The sequence below is a fragment of the Mesoplodon densirostris genome, chromosome 8, assembly GCF_025265405.1.
Source record: "Mesoplodon densirostris isolate mMesDen1 chromosome 8, mMesDen1 primary haplotype, whole genome shotgun sequence".
NCBI classification, from domain to species: Eukaryota; Metazoa; Chordata; class Mammalia; order Artiodactyla; family Ziphiidae; genus Mesoplodon; species Mesoplodon densirostris.
The window spans coordinates 41,462,698-41,476,155 of NC_082668.1; the positions used below are offsets into that span (position 1 = coordinate 41,462,698).

The 13,458-nt window shown below is 34.6% G+C and overlaps 1 protein-coding gene across 7 annotated transcripts in view; it reads right to left on the reverse strand.

Moving 5' to 3' along the window:
• The window catches only part of SLC39A10 (solute carrier family 39 member 10), a 65,830-nt gene that overhangs the window by 29,213 nt on the left and 23,159 nt on the right, over positions 1-13,458 (reverse strand). For all 7 annotated transcript variants that reach the window (XM_060106851.1, XM_060106852.1, XM_060106850.1 and 4 more), the window contains 2 exons: positions 10,786-11,810; positions 8,423-8,630 (listed from right to left, as the gene is read on the reverse strand). In XM_060106851.1, coding sequence (XP_059962834.1) covers positions 8,423-8,630; positions 10,786-11,799 — 1,222 coding nt within the window. In that variant the 5' untranslated portion in view covers positions 11,800-11,810. The remainder of the gene's footprint in view (positions 1-8,422; positions 8,631-10,785; positions 11,811-13,458) is intronic.

Consider the following 13,458-nt stretch of genomic DNA (forward strand, 5'->3'; position numbering starts at 1 on the left):
TCTGAAACTCAGAGAATACAAGAAAACATCATAATCCCACAAAGTCAAAAGCCTTACATGAATCAACCCAAGGTCATAGTACTGGCCAACTTCAAGGGCACCATTCTCATTGTATTTTTGGGTGAATGTCATTTACTTAGAATATAATGTGAATTATGCCATGTGGAGTTATTCAATGAAGTGATATTACATTTGAGCTTGGACAGCTGCCCCTCCAAAATGAGTTAATATATATATACATACACACACACACTCACACTCACATTTTAAAAAAATACTTAATAGAAATGTTTTTTCTTTATTGATTATACAATAAAATGATTGTTAAAAGACTGGTTATTTCAAAAACATAATAGATTTACAAAAACCAAAAAAAAAAGAGAGAACATAAGTATAATATAGAAGAAAATAATCACGTCACAAGAGGAAAAACAAAAAGACAATGAAAGGGACAAAAATATAAAATCAACAGGAAAACGAGGCTTAAAATGGCAATAAATACATATCTATCAATAATTACCTTAAATGTCAATGGACTAAATGCTCCAATCAAAAACCACAGTGGGGCTTCCCTGGTGGTGCAGTGGTTGAGAGTCTGCCTGCTGATGCAAAGGATGTGGGTTCATGCCCCTGTCCGGGAGGATCCCACATGCCGCGGAGCGGCTGAGCCCGTGAGCCATGGCCACTGAGCCTGTGCATCCGGAGCCTGTGCTCCACAACGGGAGAGGCCACAACAGTGAGAGGCCCATGTACCGCAAAAAAAAAAAAAAAAAAAAAAAAAAAACACAGAGTGGAAGAATGGATGAAAAAAACAAGAGCCTACGATATGCTGCCTACAAGAGACCCATTTTAGTGCAAAGGACACACACAGATTGAAAGTGAGGGAATGGAAAAAGATATTTCATGCAAATGGAAATGACAAGAAAGCAGGGGTTGCAATACTTGTATCAGACAAAATAGACTTTAAAACAAAGACCATAAAGAGAGATAAAGGAGGACACAGTATAATGATAATACAAGAAGAGGATCAATACAAGAAAAGGATTTTACACTCATCAACATATATGCACCTAATATAGGAGCACCCACATAAATAAAACAAATACTAACAGACATAAAAGGAGAAACTGACAGGAATACAATAATAGTAGGATACTTTAAACCCCCACTCACATCAATAAACAGATCTTCCAGACAGAGAATCAATAAGGCAACAGAAATACTAAATGATATGATAGAGCAGTTAGACTTGATATTTTCAGGACATTACATCCAAAAAACCCAGAATACACATTCTTTTCAAGTGCACGTGGCACATTCTCTAGGACTGACCACATACTAGGGCACAAAACAAGCCTCAACAAATTTAAGAGTACAGAAATTATCCCAAGCATCTTTTCTGACCACAATGGCATGAAACCAGAAATTAACGACAGAAAAAAGAAATGAGAAAAAAAAACGATTACATGGAGACTAAACGACATGCTACTAAAAAACCAATGGGTTAATGATGAAATCAAAGAGAAAATTTAAAAATACCCTGAGATAAATGACAATGAAGACATCACCATACAAAATCTATGGAATGCACCAAAAGAGAGGCCACAACAGTGAGAGGCCCGCATACCGTAAAAAAACAAAACAAAACAAAACAAAAAACTCCCACAAACAAAAAAACGGCTTCACAGGCAAATTCTACCAAACATACAAAGAAGAACTTACACCGATCTTTCTCAAACTCTTCCAAAAAGTTGAAGAGGAGAGAACACTCCCAGGGACGTTCTATGAAAAGAGTTTTCTCATTCTTCCAACTAGAGGAAATATATATAATATATGCTTGCTACCTTCAAAAGACTTTTCAAATTGATTTTAGAAAATAAATTCTAGAACTGAAAAGGATCTTATAACCTCCAGTAACATTTTTTATACATAAAATATAGACAGCTGAGACTATTATATTGATAGTTTAATTAGCCCTCTGTGAATACACTGCCTTGATTGACAAAGTTGGAAATTATAAAAAATATTTTCAAAGAGGCCAATTATTCTGCCCCTTTATAAAGAATTTTTTTAATTCCTTGCTTACCTGTAGCTATTTGAACTGGCAACATACTAGCTATTGTCATATTGTATAGCTAGAAAGAACTTTAATAATCTACAGTAGCATTTCTCAAACTACTCATCTAATTCTATGAGACAGGTGGCATTCCAAGGGGAGCGAGGAGAGAATTTTAATAATCAAAAAGACTTGGTAATCCTGGATTAAACAAGTTCCCTCGGAGCCTCTAACAGTTTAATGAGCAATGTGAATTTCTGCAAGGGGGAAATAATATGCGGTATTTTTCTAACTTATTTGATCATGGAACCTATTAATATAGAACAATGAGCCAGTATCCTGAAGAACACAATTTAGCAGACCCCAATGTGTCCAATGTCCTTTTACTTTAGAGATTTGTATTTGTATATTTAGGCAAAGAGATATTAAATGCTAAACATTACCACTTCACACCTACTAGGATGGCTTTGAAAAAAAGAAAAAAGAAAAGCACACGTTGGCAAAGATGTGGAGAAACTGGAACGTCTTACGTTGCTAGTGGGAACATAAAATAGTGCAGCCACTGTAGAAAAGATTTGGTAGTTCCTCAAAAAGCTAAACAGAATCACCATATGACCCAGGAGTTCCACTCCTAGGTCTATACCCCAAAGAACTGAAAGCAGAAACTCAGATACTTGTATGCCTTGTTCATTACAGCATTATTCACAATAGCCAAGCGTCCATCAATGAATGAATGGTTTAATGAAATGTGGTATATACATGCAATGGACTAGTATTCAGCCACAAAAAGGAATGAAGTTTTGAAACATGCTACAACATAGGTGAACCTTAAAAACGTTATGCTGAGTATTTCAAAATAAAGAAGAGACAGAAAAGACAAACATTGTATGATTCCACTTATATGAACTATCTAGAATAGTCAAATTCATAGAGACAAAAAGATTAGAGGTTACCAGGGGCTGGGGGTAGGGGGGAAATGAGCTATTGCTTAATGGTTACACAGTTTCTATCTGGGGTGGTGGTTAAAAAAAGTTTTACAAGTAGTGTGATGGTTGCACAACATTGTGAATGTAATAAATGCCACTAATTTGTACACTTCAATGGTTAAGACAGCAAACTTTATGTTATATATATTTTACCATAATAAAAAATAGTTAAACAGCTAGCTAAAATGGCAAAGTCAAAACTAAACCCAAAGTCCTTCCTGAATCCACTGTTTTCTCCAGTAACTCAGTATTTTCAGAGAATTCTTGGCCAAGTGATTTATTTACCACTTACGTATTTACCCCCAGAGAGATGGCTTCACATAAAAGAGGATTTACAAGAAAAATAAGTATAATTAAACATAAAAATAAGAAGAAATACCATTTCAGATAAATCAGAAATTTTCTAGATATTTTTTATAGATTACAACTATTCCATCACAACTGTTTCATTAGCAAAACAAGCCCTATTATTCCGTAAGTGTATGTTATTACAGATACATGTTTTCTTATACTGACTTCTTATTAATTTTTAACAGTAATTTTAGCTTTCTAGCACTAAAAATTTGAGTAGTCATTCTCCTAACTTAAATTTTCTTCAAGGAAAATTACGATTTCTTTGAACTATGAGAAGTAAAGTTGTTTTGAATTTATTGTACTTGAAATACCTTCCCATGCTATTTAAGTATGTACTTATTTTTAGAATTAATAACATATACATTTAAAGCTCACATAAACTCTATCATAATTTCTTAGGGTAGAAAAAAAGGCAACTCAGGTAATAAAATTTTTCTGATTTTCAACCAAACTATTGCGTTTTTTCGATCACAATTTGGTATAAAGCCATAAAAAAGCAAAATAACAACAATAAACAACGAACAATAAAAGGAATCTCATAAAACTTATACCAACCTAATGCTATGCAAACTATTAAGTACAACTAGCAAATGTTTTCTTTATTTGTACCCAAGATACGATATGCAATAAAAAAATGCTAAATGTCTGAAATAAGCTTCACTTATTCTGCAAATTAGGTCTCTTAAAACGTTAAAGGTCTTCAAGCTTAGTTATTCACCAACTCCCTTTCTCATTATCTAGAGAGAAAATGCATTCTTTTAAAAAGAAGCGCTCATCTGTGGAAACTTTCTAATTAACTTGGTTCAAAGCATGTGCAAGATGGCAGTTTTCTACACTGTTTCAGCATTTTAATTGGCAGAAAATGCTGAGCGGCCTATTCACAACTCCCCTTAATAATTAAGCTAGGGTCAACTCTATGACTAAATGAGCCAATCTTGTGAAACAAACGATTCCTACCATACACAGTATATAGCATATTTGGTTTACAGCAGTCTCTGAATAGTTAACGAGGTAGTAGCTGTATCACTATGGGAGATTTATACAGAACAAGTTAACCTTGTTTAATGGTGCAGCAGTCATTGAAAATAATTACTAGCAGAGCATTCTCTCTAACAATTATTAACATCTATCAGGACATAATTAATTCAAGCTTCATTTCTGAGAATGATAATAACCACCTGTAAACAACTAATCAATATTCACTATCAGTAAAGTATTTGTTTTCAAAGCAAGTACAATTTCCTCTAAGGCTTTTCATATTTAATAAACTGTAATTTTCAACATCACTAGAGTCAAGCATCTGTCAACAGCCTTGTTAAAATATACAGATTATGTCAATATTACAACATAGACAACTCTAAGTCATAACCCACAGCTGATGAGAAAACAAAGAACTAGAGTTTTTTCAGAAACCGTAAAAACAGAAAAGGCTATCAGTTTTAACTCCAGATGCCACAATCTTGTCAGTCTCCATTTTTCCCCGTAAAGAACAAATGTATTTTATTTTATTATTTTTTTTGCGGTACGCGGGCCTCTCACTGTTGTGGCCTCACCCGTTGCGGAGCACCAGAGCACAGGCTCTGGACACGCAGGCTCAGCGGCCATGGCGCACGGGCCCAGCCGCTCGCACGGGCCCAGCCGCTCCACAGCATGTGGGATCCTCCCGGACCGGGGCACGAACCCGTATCCCCTGCATCGGCAGGCGGACTCTCAACCACTGCGCCACCAGGGAAGCCCCGTATTTTATTTTTAATTAAGTTAAATAATCTTAGACCTAGCTTCCCCTTTTATTCCTGCCAGTGAGAATTTATAAGCACCTGAGAGAGACTGTGGCTCTCAAGGTGTTTACTCATCTACAAAGATCAATGAGCATGAAGCCAGAAAGAGGACATATTTTGTCTATCCAAAGATCATTATTCAAGTCTAGCATGTGAAATCACTTTTCTCTGCCTTTCCAGATCTTAACAGACTGAATCCAGCTGGTCTACTAGAAGACTATTCTCAGGTTTTTTGTTTTTTTAATGACTAAGCTACACTTATAGTAATACTTACTTATATCAATATTTACCTCTACCAGTTTCCTATGTCTGCATTATCTGTCAAATCACTAACACTCTCCTTATCTCCCTGTCATTTACATTTTAGCAAAGCACACTTAAGAACCTTTTCAGCAGGAAGCAGTAGAGCACAGCATAGGAGAAGACATAGTGTTACATTACAGGTTTTAGATGGGGAGAATATTCTAGTTCCTATCACAGCTCTGCTGCCTGGCAGCTATGTGACCTTGGGCATGTTACTTAACTTCTCAATGCCTCCTTTCCTCAGCAAAGAGAAGTAAATAAAAGTGCCTATCTCATGGGTGTAACAAATTAAATTAAATAACTTGTAAAAGTGTTTAAAATAGCACACGGTAAGCTTCCAATAAATATAGGCTATTATCATTAATTTATCTATTCTGAAGTCATTTTCTTATTGCAGAGAAATTAACCAAGAATAGGCAGGAACCTAGGAGACTCAGTTATGTATTGAGAGCATTTCTTTTTTTGTGTACTCTTTTAAGCTTTAAGGAATGTCTCTATCTCATATAAAACTCATACTAGAATGTGATATTCCTAAACATGTCTACTTATTGCTAGACTATGAAAAAATTTTAAATGCTGCTCTTTCAATCTTTCATCTATTTTATCGGAATTCTGTTTTCAGCTCATATTCATAAACATCAATTTAGTCACTTTAATTACTATGCAATACCACCACTATATCTTGGGCATTTCAACCAGAACTGCATTCATCATGATTTTCCAAATGATGAAGCTCATGAAATACAACTCATTCTGAGTGAGAACACTGTATTATCAAAGTACACTAGGCTGACTTACAAGTGTTCTTCCTAGGTTAGAACTGAAAGTTTATAGACTAATATTAAGCAATTTATTCATTTAATCAATATATGAGTGCTTACTTTTTGTCCAAAGTACCCTTTATCTTAGGCACTAGGGATGCTGAGATGAAAGACCCAGTCACTTCCTTTAAGCAACTAAAGTCAAACAAAAACGTAACTAATCCAATTATGAACTCTGTACCATGATGGAAATATCCAGAGAGTATCAAGGTAAGGGACTTAATTAAGCCTAGGATGGTCACTAAGTTATCCCAGAGAGACTAATCCTTGAGCTGAATCTTTGAGGAATCATAGTAGTCAGCCAAGTAGAGAGGTTTACAATGTGAAAAGGCACAGAGGCATGAAGGCAAACCAGCATAATCTATTATCATGAGTTTGTTATGATTAGAGCTAAGAGGGAAGAAACGAATGGTGGAGGATAAAGATGGAAAGGTAGGTAGGCATGGATCATATTCTGGAAAGCATGATTAGGGGGAAAAAAACAACACTCTGAACTTTGAACAACATAGCATAATGCAGTATTCTAAAATATATGAGGAAAAAAGTATAACTAGCACATCACATCAAATTCATGTTCTCATAGCTATTACTGCTTACAATACAAAAAATGTAAAGAAAAATACTAGAGATCTAATGAAAAATATTAGTATAACAATATGTGGCAAAAATCATAAAGGTGATACCAGAATTAGCTAAATTTAGAAAATAATAGCACAGTGATTGCCCAGAACATTTATCAGACAAACCTCAGACTTGGTGGGTTTTATCATTTATTAGGTCTGGGAATTGTGGGCAAGTTACTAAACTTTTCTATACCTCAGCTTCCTTATCTGTAAAAACAAGAATCATACAATAGCTCCCTCACATAATAATTCAATAATTATTATTAAAATTTACTAAAAAGAAAAAAAGAAGCATGTAAAACACTTAGAACATGGATATCAAAATGGTTAAACTTCCCAGGACTGAATCTGACCACTATCACTCACTAGTTCTGAGACCCTGGGAGAGTTATTAGGGTAACATTCTCCACCTCATACGACTGTTGTGAGGAGTAAATGAACTGAGTTTAGAACAGTGCCTGCAATACATGTTTGTTAATAAATAAAAGGAAAACATATGTATTAAATAAATGCTGGCTATCACTAAAAAGAAAAATCTATGTAAGAGTATCTCCTTTGCATTTTAGAAAGATAAATCTAGCTTAAATGCTAAGCATGACCTACAAAGGGGACAAAAACACAGGCAGGGAAGGTTATGAAGGCATTTCAACAATTCAGGAAAGAACCAAGGAGGATCTGAACTAAAGTTATGACAGAGTGGATACAGTTGGAAGATATTTAAGACTCAACTGGACTCGACAACTGATTATACAAGGGGAAATAGGAAATGAAAACTAAAACCATAAGAGGGAAAAAAATCAAAGATTTTCAGATTTTATCAAAAGAATGAATTGGAATGGCATTTGGGATTCTGTAAGAGGTACGAACTTCCTGTGGAGTAGAAGTTCCAGAAATATTAGGTGGGAGGTATCTGTAAACATCAAGGTGGAGCAATCTAGCCAACTGGATATGATGAAAAAGAGCCTAGAGAGAAGTTTAAAAATAGTTTTGGTTTTACCCATTTGGTTTTACTCTCTAGAAGTGCCCATGATGAAGTTCGTGTGCCAATCCCTGGCATTTCTGAGACATTCCTAGAGTTTCACCACATTGGCTTTCCTTTTTACTTCCTCAGGAACTTAATAATCTTTTCACTAGAGCCCCTCACCCTGCTAAATGTTAAGTAATTATAACATCATATAACTTTAATTAGGGGTCCCCTTATTAACATTTGCCCATCAAGAAGAATCTATTTATGACAAACCTGTATTTCCTTTCTAATCTATTAGTTCTCTGTCCATAGCAAAACATCCCTCTGTAGTGCCAGAAGAGATTAGTAAACTGTATTGTGCCTGCTTGTCTTCCCCCAATCTTTTCTAAACACACATACCTAAACATGATTAAAACATACTGAAAGTCACCAAAAGGAAAGCAATCATTTGGAATTACTTTCTCATTCAATTACATTAAAAAAAAAATAAGTACAGAGACTTTTCTGAGGAGAAAGAACTTAAATCTTTCTTACCTGATGCCCCTATATTTGCCTTATCTTCAGGAACCAGATTTTTATCTTTATTTAAATCTTCAACTAAAAGTTTGTCGAAATGCTCAATACAAAGTCTGCTGTCGATCTGATATAACAAAGCAGGGCAAAGGTACGTAAACAGATCAGGTGAGATTGGAGAATTGGCCCGATGACCATAGTATTTTAACAACTGAGTGACGTTCAAACACTGCAAGGAAATTGATAAAACAAATTAAGAGTACTTTAAGAAGATTATGCAGAAAAAGAAAATATTATATAGTAAAATATATTCTAAATATTATTTGAAAATAATCTGCAATATATAGATACCTATTACAAAGAATGATTTTTGACAGGAATTTATGATAGGAATACATTCAACTTGATTATCCAAAATTTTTAATAGATTTGAACCATTTTCCACTGCAACATATAAAAGATGATGACTTTCTGCCATCAATAAGAATGACTTAGAACTATATTCCCAAGATCCTTAAGGGGTGAGGAAGAAAAATCACTTCCCTAGTCAAAGTGCAATCATCAATCGCTCAAGATTCTTATTTGTGAAACAGTGTTAAACAGACTTAAGAGTTCTTTAACAACTTTATATTAAAATATACAAGGATATAGACATTTTCACTAAGGTACCCCAAAAGAATATCATATAGGGGAATTCTAGCCCAATGTTAAAACTGAAGGATTAAAAAAAGGCAGCTTTGGGCCTCCCTGGTGGCGCAGTGGTTGAGAGTCCGCCTGCCGATGCAGGGGATACGGGTTCGTGCCCCGGTCTGGGAGGATCCCATATGCCGCGGAGCGGCTGGGCCTGTGAGCCATGGCCGCTGGGCCTGCGCGTCCGGAGCCTGTGCTCCGCAACGGGAGAGGCCACAACAGTGAGAGGCCCGCATACCGCAAAAAGAAAAAAAAAAAAAAAAAAAAAAGGCAGCTTTATCCTCTGGTACTTTAAGTACAAAATATAACAAAACAAAGAAGAAAACAAGTAACAAAAAATTCTGGACCCATCATATAGTAAAAACAAATATCTATAATTGAGGCAAAGGAGATGGCACTACCTCTTTTTCATACATATGCACTCTGGTTGCATGCTTGCTTATTTTATCTATGGTACAAAAAACAGAATCAAAACATACAAACAAAAACATGATTTTTTTCAGGTCTTTACATGAGATACTACTACCCTATCCAATGCATAGAACATTTCCAGAAATCTTGAAAAAATCCTCAGTATGCATCAAGCCTATGAGGATACAAAATAACAAGTCTGATGATCCAGACCCCACAAATAGAATACAAAAAGTAAACATTATTGATAATGTCTAGTTATTATCAACAAGACTTTAGGATATTACCCATAGTAACAAATTAATATATTTCTTTAAAGGTACACTAAGATTTTTAAATTTGCTAAAAACCAAATATCTAATGATTTGTCCAGTAAATAAACAAAGATATTTACTTAGATGTAAAACTCACTTCCATAATAAGAGACAGAAACAACAAAGGTTGAGGTCATTTTCCACATTAGATGGTGCTTTTTATATATCCGAACAATAAACAAATTCAACAATTTTTTTAAACTTTAATGAGGGCTAAATATAATAATACATAAGGGTGTTGATAAACTTTTAATGAAACAAAAATGTTTTTAAGGTGAATAGTTTTTTTAAAAATCAAGAAGGAACCAATCAAATGTGAAAGTATTCAAAAGAACATGAAAATTTAAAAGAAAAACAAAACCATCCCATTACTATTGGAGTTTCCCATTATTATATCTTTTTGCATTCACTGTACATCTGTTGAAAGCATAAGAAAAGACTAATATGAGCAAGTAGGTCCTATGATAAAGTGACAGAGAAAACAAACCTACCACATGTGCAAAATACCTGACCTTGTAGCTAGATCAATAACTGGGAACCACTCCATAGTTAATAAGTTAACAATTATGTAAAAAAACTGTCTAGTCACTTCCCAAGAAAACAGTTTGAACAAAAAAAAAGTCTTCAATTTTCAAATATCTAGAAACCAGCTAACAGTAACAACATGTAAACTAATTTGGGGAGTCAAAACAAGTCTTAAGCAACAGAGTAAAATAAGGAACAAAAATAAGGAATATATTTTCTAACAACCTTTAAACATTTAGGAATTGAAGGAACCCAAATTTGAGAACAAACAATGCAAGTGAAAATGCAGATAAAAATCTTTAATCTGATTTTGATTCCTTAATGTATTTTGTAACTGGAAATAAGTTTGAATATGGTTGACTATTCCTCTGTTACTTCTCTTTTTACCTAAAAATGCTCCACAATCATCTGAGAATTACGGAGCAACCATCTTGTTCTGCTTACCTCATGTTGCCGGTCATCTTCATTATGATCTTTGTGACTAGCAGCTGAATAAATTGCACTTTTTTTAACATGCGGTGCTTCTCGCTTTCTAGTATGTCGAAGTTCACCTTCATTATCAGGATCAAGATCTTGGTGTCCATGACCAGGATCATGACCATTATGTTCTGGAAGACGTACATGAAAATGACCTGGGTTATGTACACGATCAGGTTTGTGGACCCGATTATGCTCGTACTGTTCACCCTGATCATGGTTAGGGGGAAAACCTGGTGTAATAACCTCAGAATTTTCATTACTTTTCTTCCCTTTTCTCTTCTTCTTTCCTTTCAGTAGCTTACTTTCAGATTGTTCCTGTGTTTTATTGGTCTCTATAGAAGGTTCATGGCTAGGCTCCCCATGCTCACTGTGAATAATGGAATCATTAGGAAAATGGCGAGTAGTGTTATGATCAAGGTGATGACGCAAACAATGGTGATGACATAAGCGATGATTATGGTCATGCATATGTTTATCATCAGATTTGACAGACACTTCAATTGTCTCTTTCTCTGGATCACACTTATGGCTTCTTTTTGTTGATACACTGGTCACAGTTTGATTTTCTGAATTTAAATGACTATGGGAATGCTGGTGGTTATGTGAGTGAAAATGCTTTCCCTCTTGAACTGCCAAAATATCTAAGTGAGAAACATGATCGTGGCCAAGATCCTCATGATTAATCTCAACTACTTTTATCTCTCCAAGGCCCAAGTTTGTTAAAAGTTTCTCCAGACCAAAAAAGGATAATCTTCCATTTTCACCATAACGATCAAAAAGTTTTTCAATATAATATTTTTTTTCATTTTCAGCATCCAGCACTGAAAATTTGCTTGACTCCGATTCTGTCATTCCATGATGGTGTCTGTGATGCTCTTCAGAACCATGGTCATGTTCTTCATGGCAATGGTTGCAATGATGGAAAATAAATGTCAGCAAACAAATGAGGCAAAATTTTGTGTGCATATGTACCTTCATTTCTATTTTTCCTAAAGGGAAAGAGAAACAAGCATTAGTTTTTACTTATGCACACTCAAAATAAACATAAACTTACCAGCAGTTGCCAATTCACTAGGCAAATTGTTTTACCCTATTTCTTTCATGTCTATGAATCATTCTTTCCTTCTTCAATCTCCTATTAAAAATGGCCCCTTTTAATTTATCAAAATAGTGTACAGCCCTTCAAATTAATACAAATTTGCTTAAAACTCACCTGCAAGACTACTCTGACTCCCTTTAAGCACAATACTTTATAGTCTATACACATTTATACAGTAAATGTTGTTTCCTTCCTATCTGGTCCTTTACAAAAAAGTTTACCCATCTCTGTTCTTGAGGTCCTAGTCAGTGCAATAAGGCAGTAAGATGAAATGCGTGATAAGATATGTAAGAATCATAAAGAAATGAAACTGTCATTATTCACAAATGGCAGGATTGGGTATGCAGAAAGTCCAAAAGAATCTATAAGAATTAATAAGTTAATTCAGCACAGTTGCTGGATTTAAGGATAATAACCTAAAATCAATTGTATTTCTCTACACCAGCGATAATTAGAAAATGAAATTAGAAAAAGTTTACCATTTACAGTAGCAAATAACTAGAAATAAATCTAACAAAAGATGTGCAAGACCTTTTCATAAAAAAAGATCACATATTATTGAGAGAAATGAAGGACCTAAATAAATGGATGGCTTTATCATGTTCAAGATTGGATGAGACATAGATCCAATGTAATCCCAATCAAAATCCCAGAAATAATTTTATGAAACTTGATGAGGTATTTTTAATGTTTACATGGAAACAGAAAGGGCCAAAAATGGACAAGACACTCTATCTACCAGTTACTAAAGACAGTGTGGGTATCTGGTGTAAGAACAAATAAATAAATAACAGTCTAAAAATAGGTAAGATTCTCTTTTCCTTGGTGCTTGGTCAACTAGATTTACATATAGAAGAAAAATAAATTAAACTTGACCCCTACCTCACACCATATGTAAACATCAATTATAGATGGATTGTAAATGTAAACCTAAAACAGTAAATTTTAAAGTAAAACAGGGTCCAAAACTGTGCTGCCCAATATGGTAGCCACTCGTCAAGTGCAGCTACTTAAACTTAAACTAACAATTAAATTAAAAATTCAGCTTCTTGGGAGTTCCCTGGCAGTCCAGTGGTTAGGACTTGGTGCATTCACTGTGGTGGCCCAGGTTCAATCCCTGTTTGGGGAACTAAGAACCCACAAGCTGCGTGGCATGGCCCAAAAGAAAAGCCCCCCAAACAACAACTGTTTCTCAGTCACCTAATTACATTTTAAATGCTCAATAGTCACATGTAGCTCATGGCTACCATACTGAACAGTGTAGACAAAGAACATGTCAATCATCACAGAAAGTTCTACTGGACAGCATGCTTCTAGAATATGGAAATATGATGAGTCATTCATGCAATTTTAAAGTTTTCTAGAATAAACAGGTCAAAGTCATTGTCATCCTATATTTTATATAACCCACTGTATCCAAAATATTATCATTTCAACATGTAATCAGTATAAAAATTATTAATGAACATTTTTACATTCTTTCTTATACTATGTCTTTGAAATCTGGCACGTATTTTATACTTACAGACATCTTAATT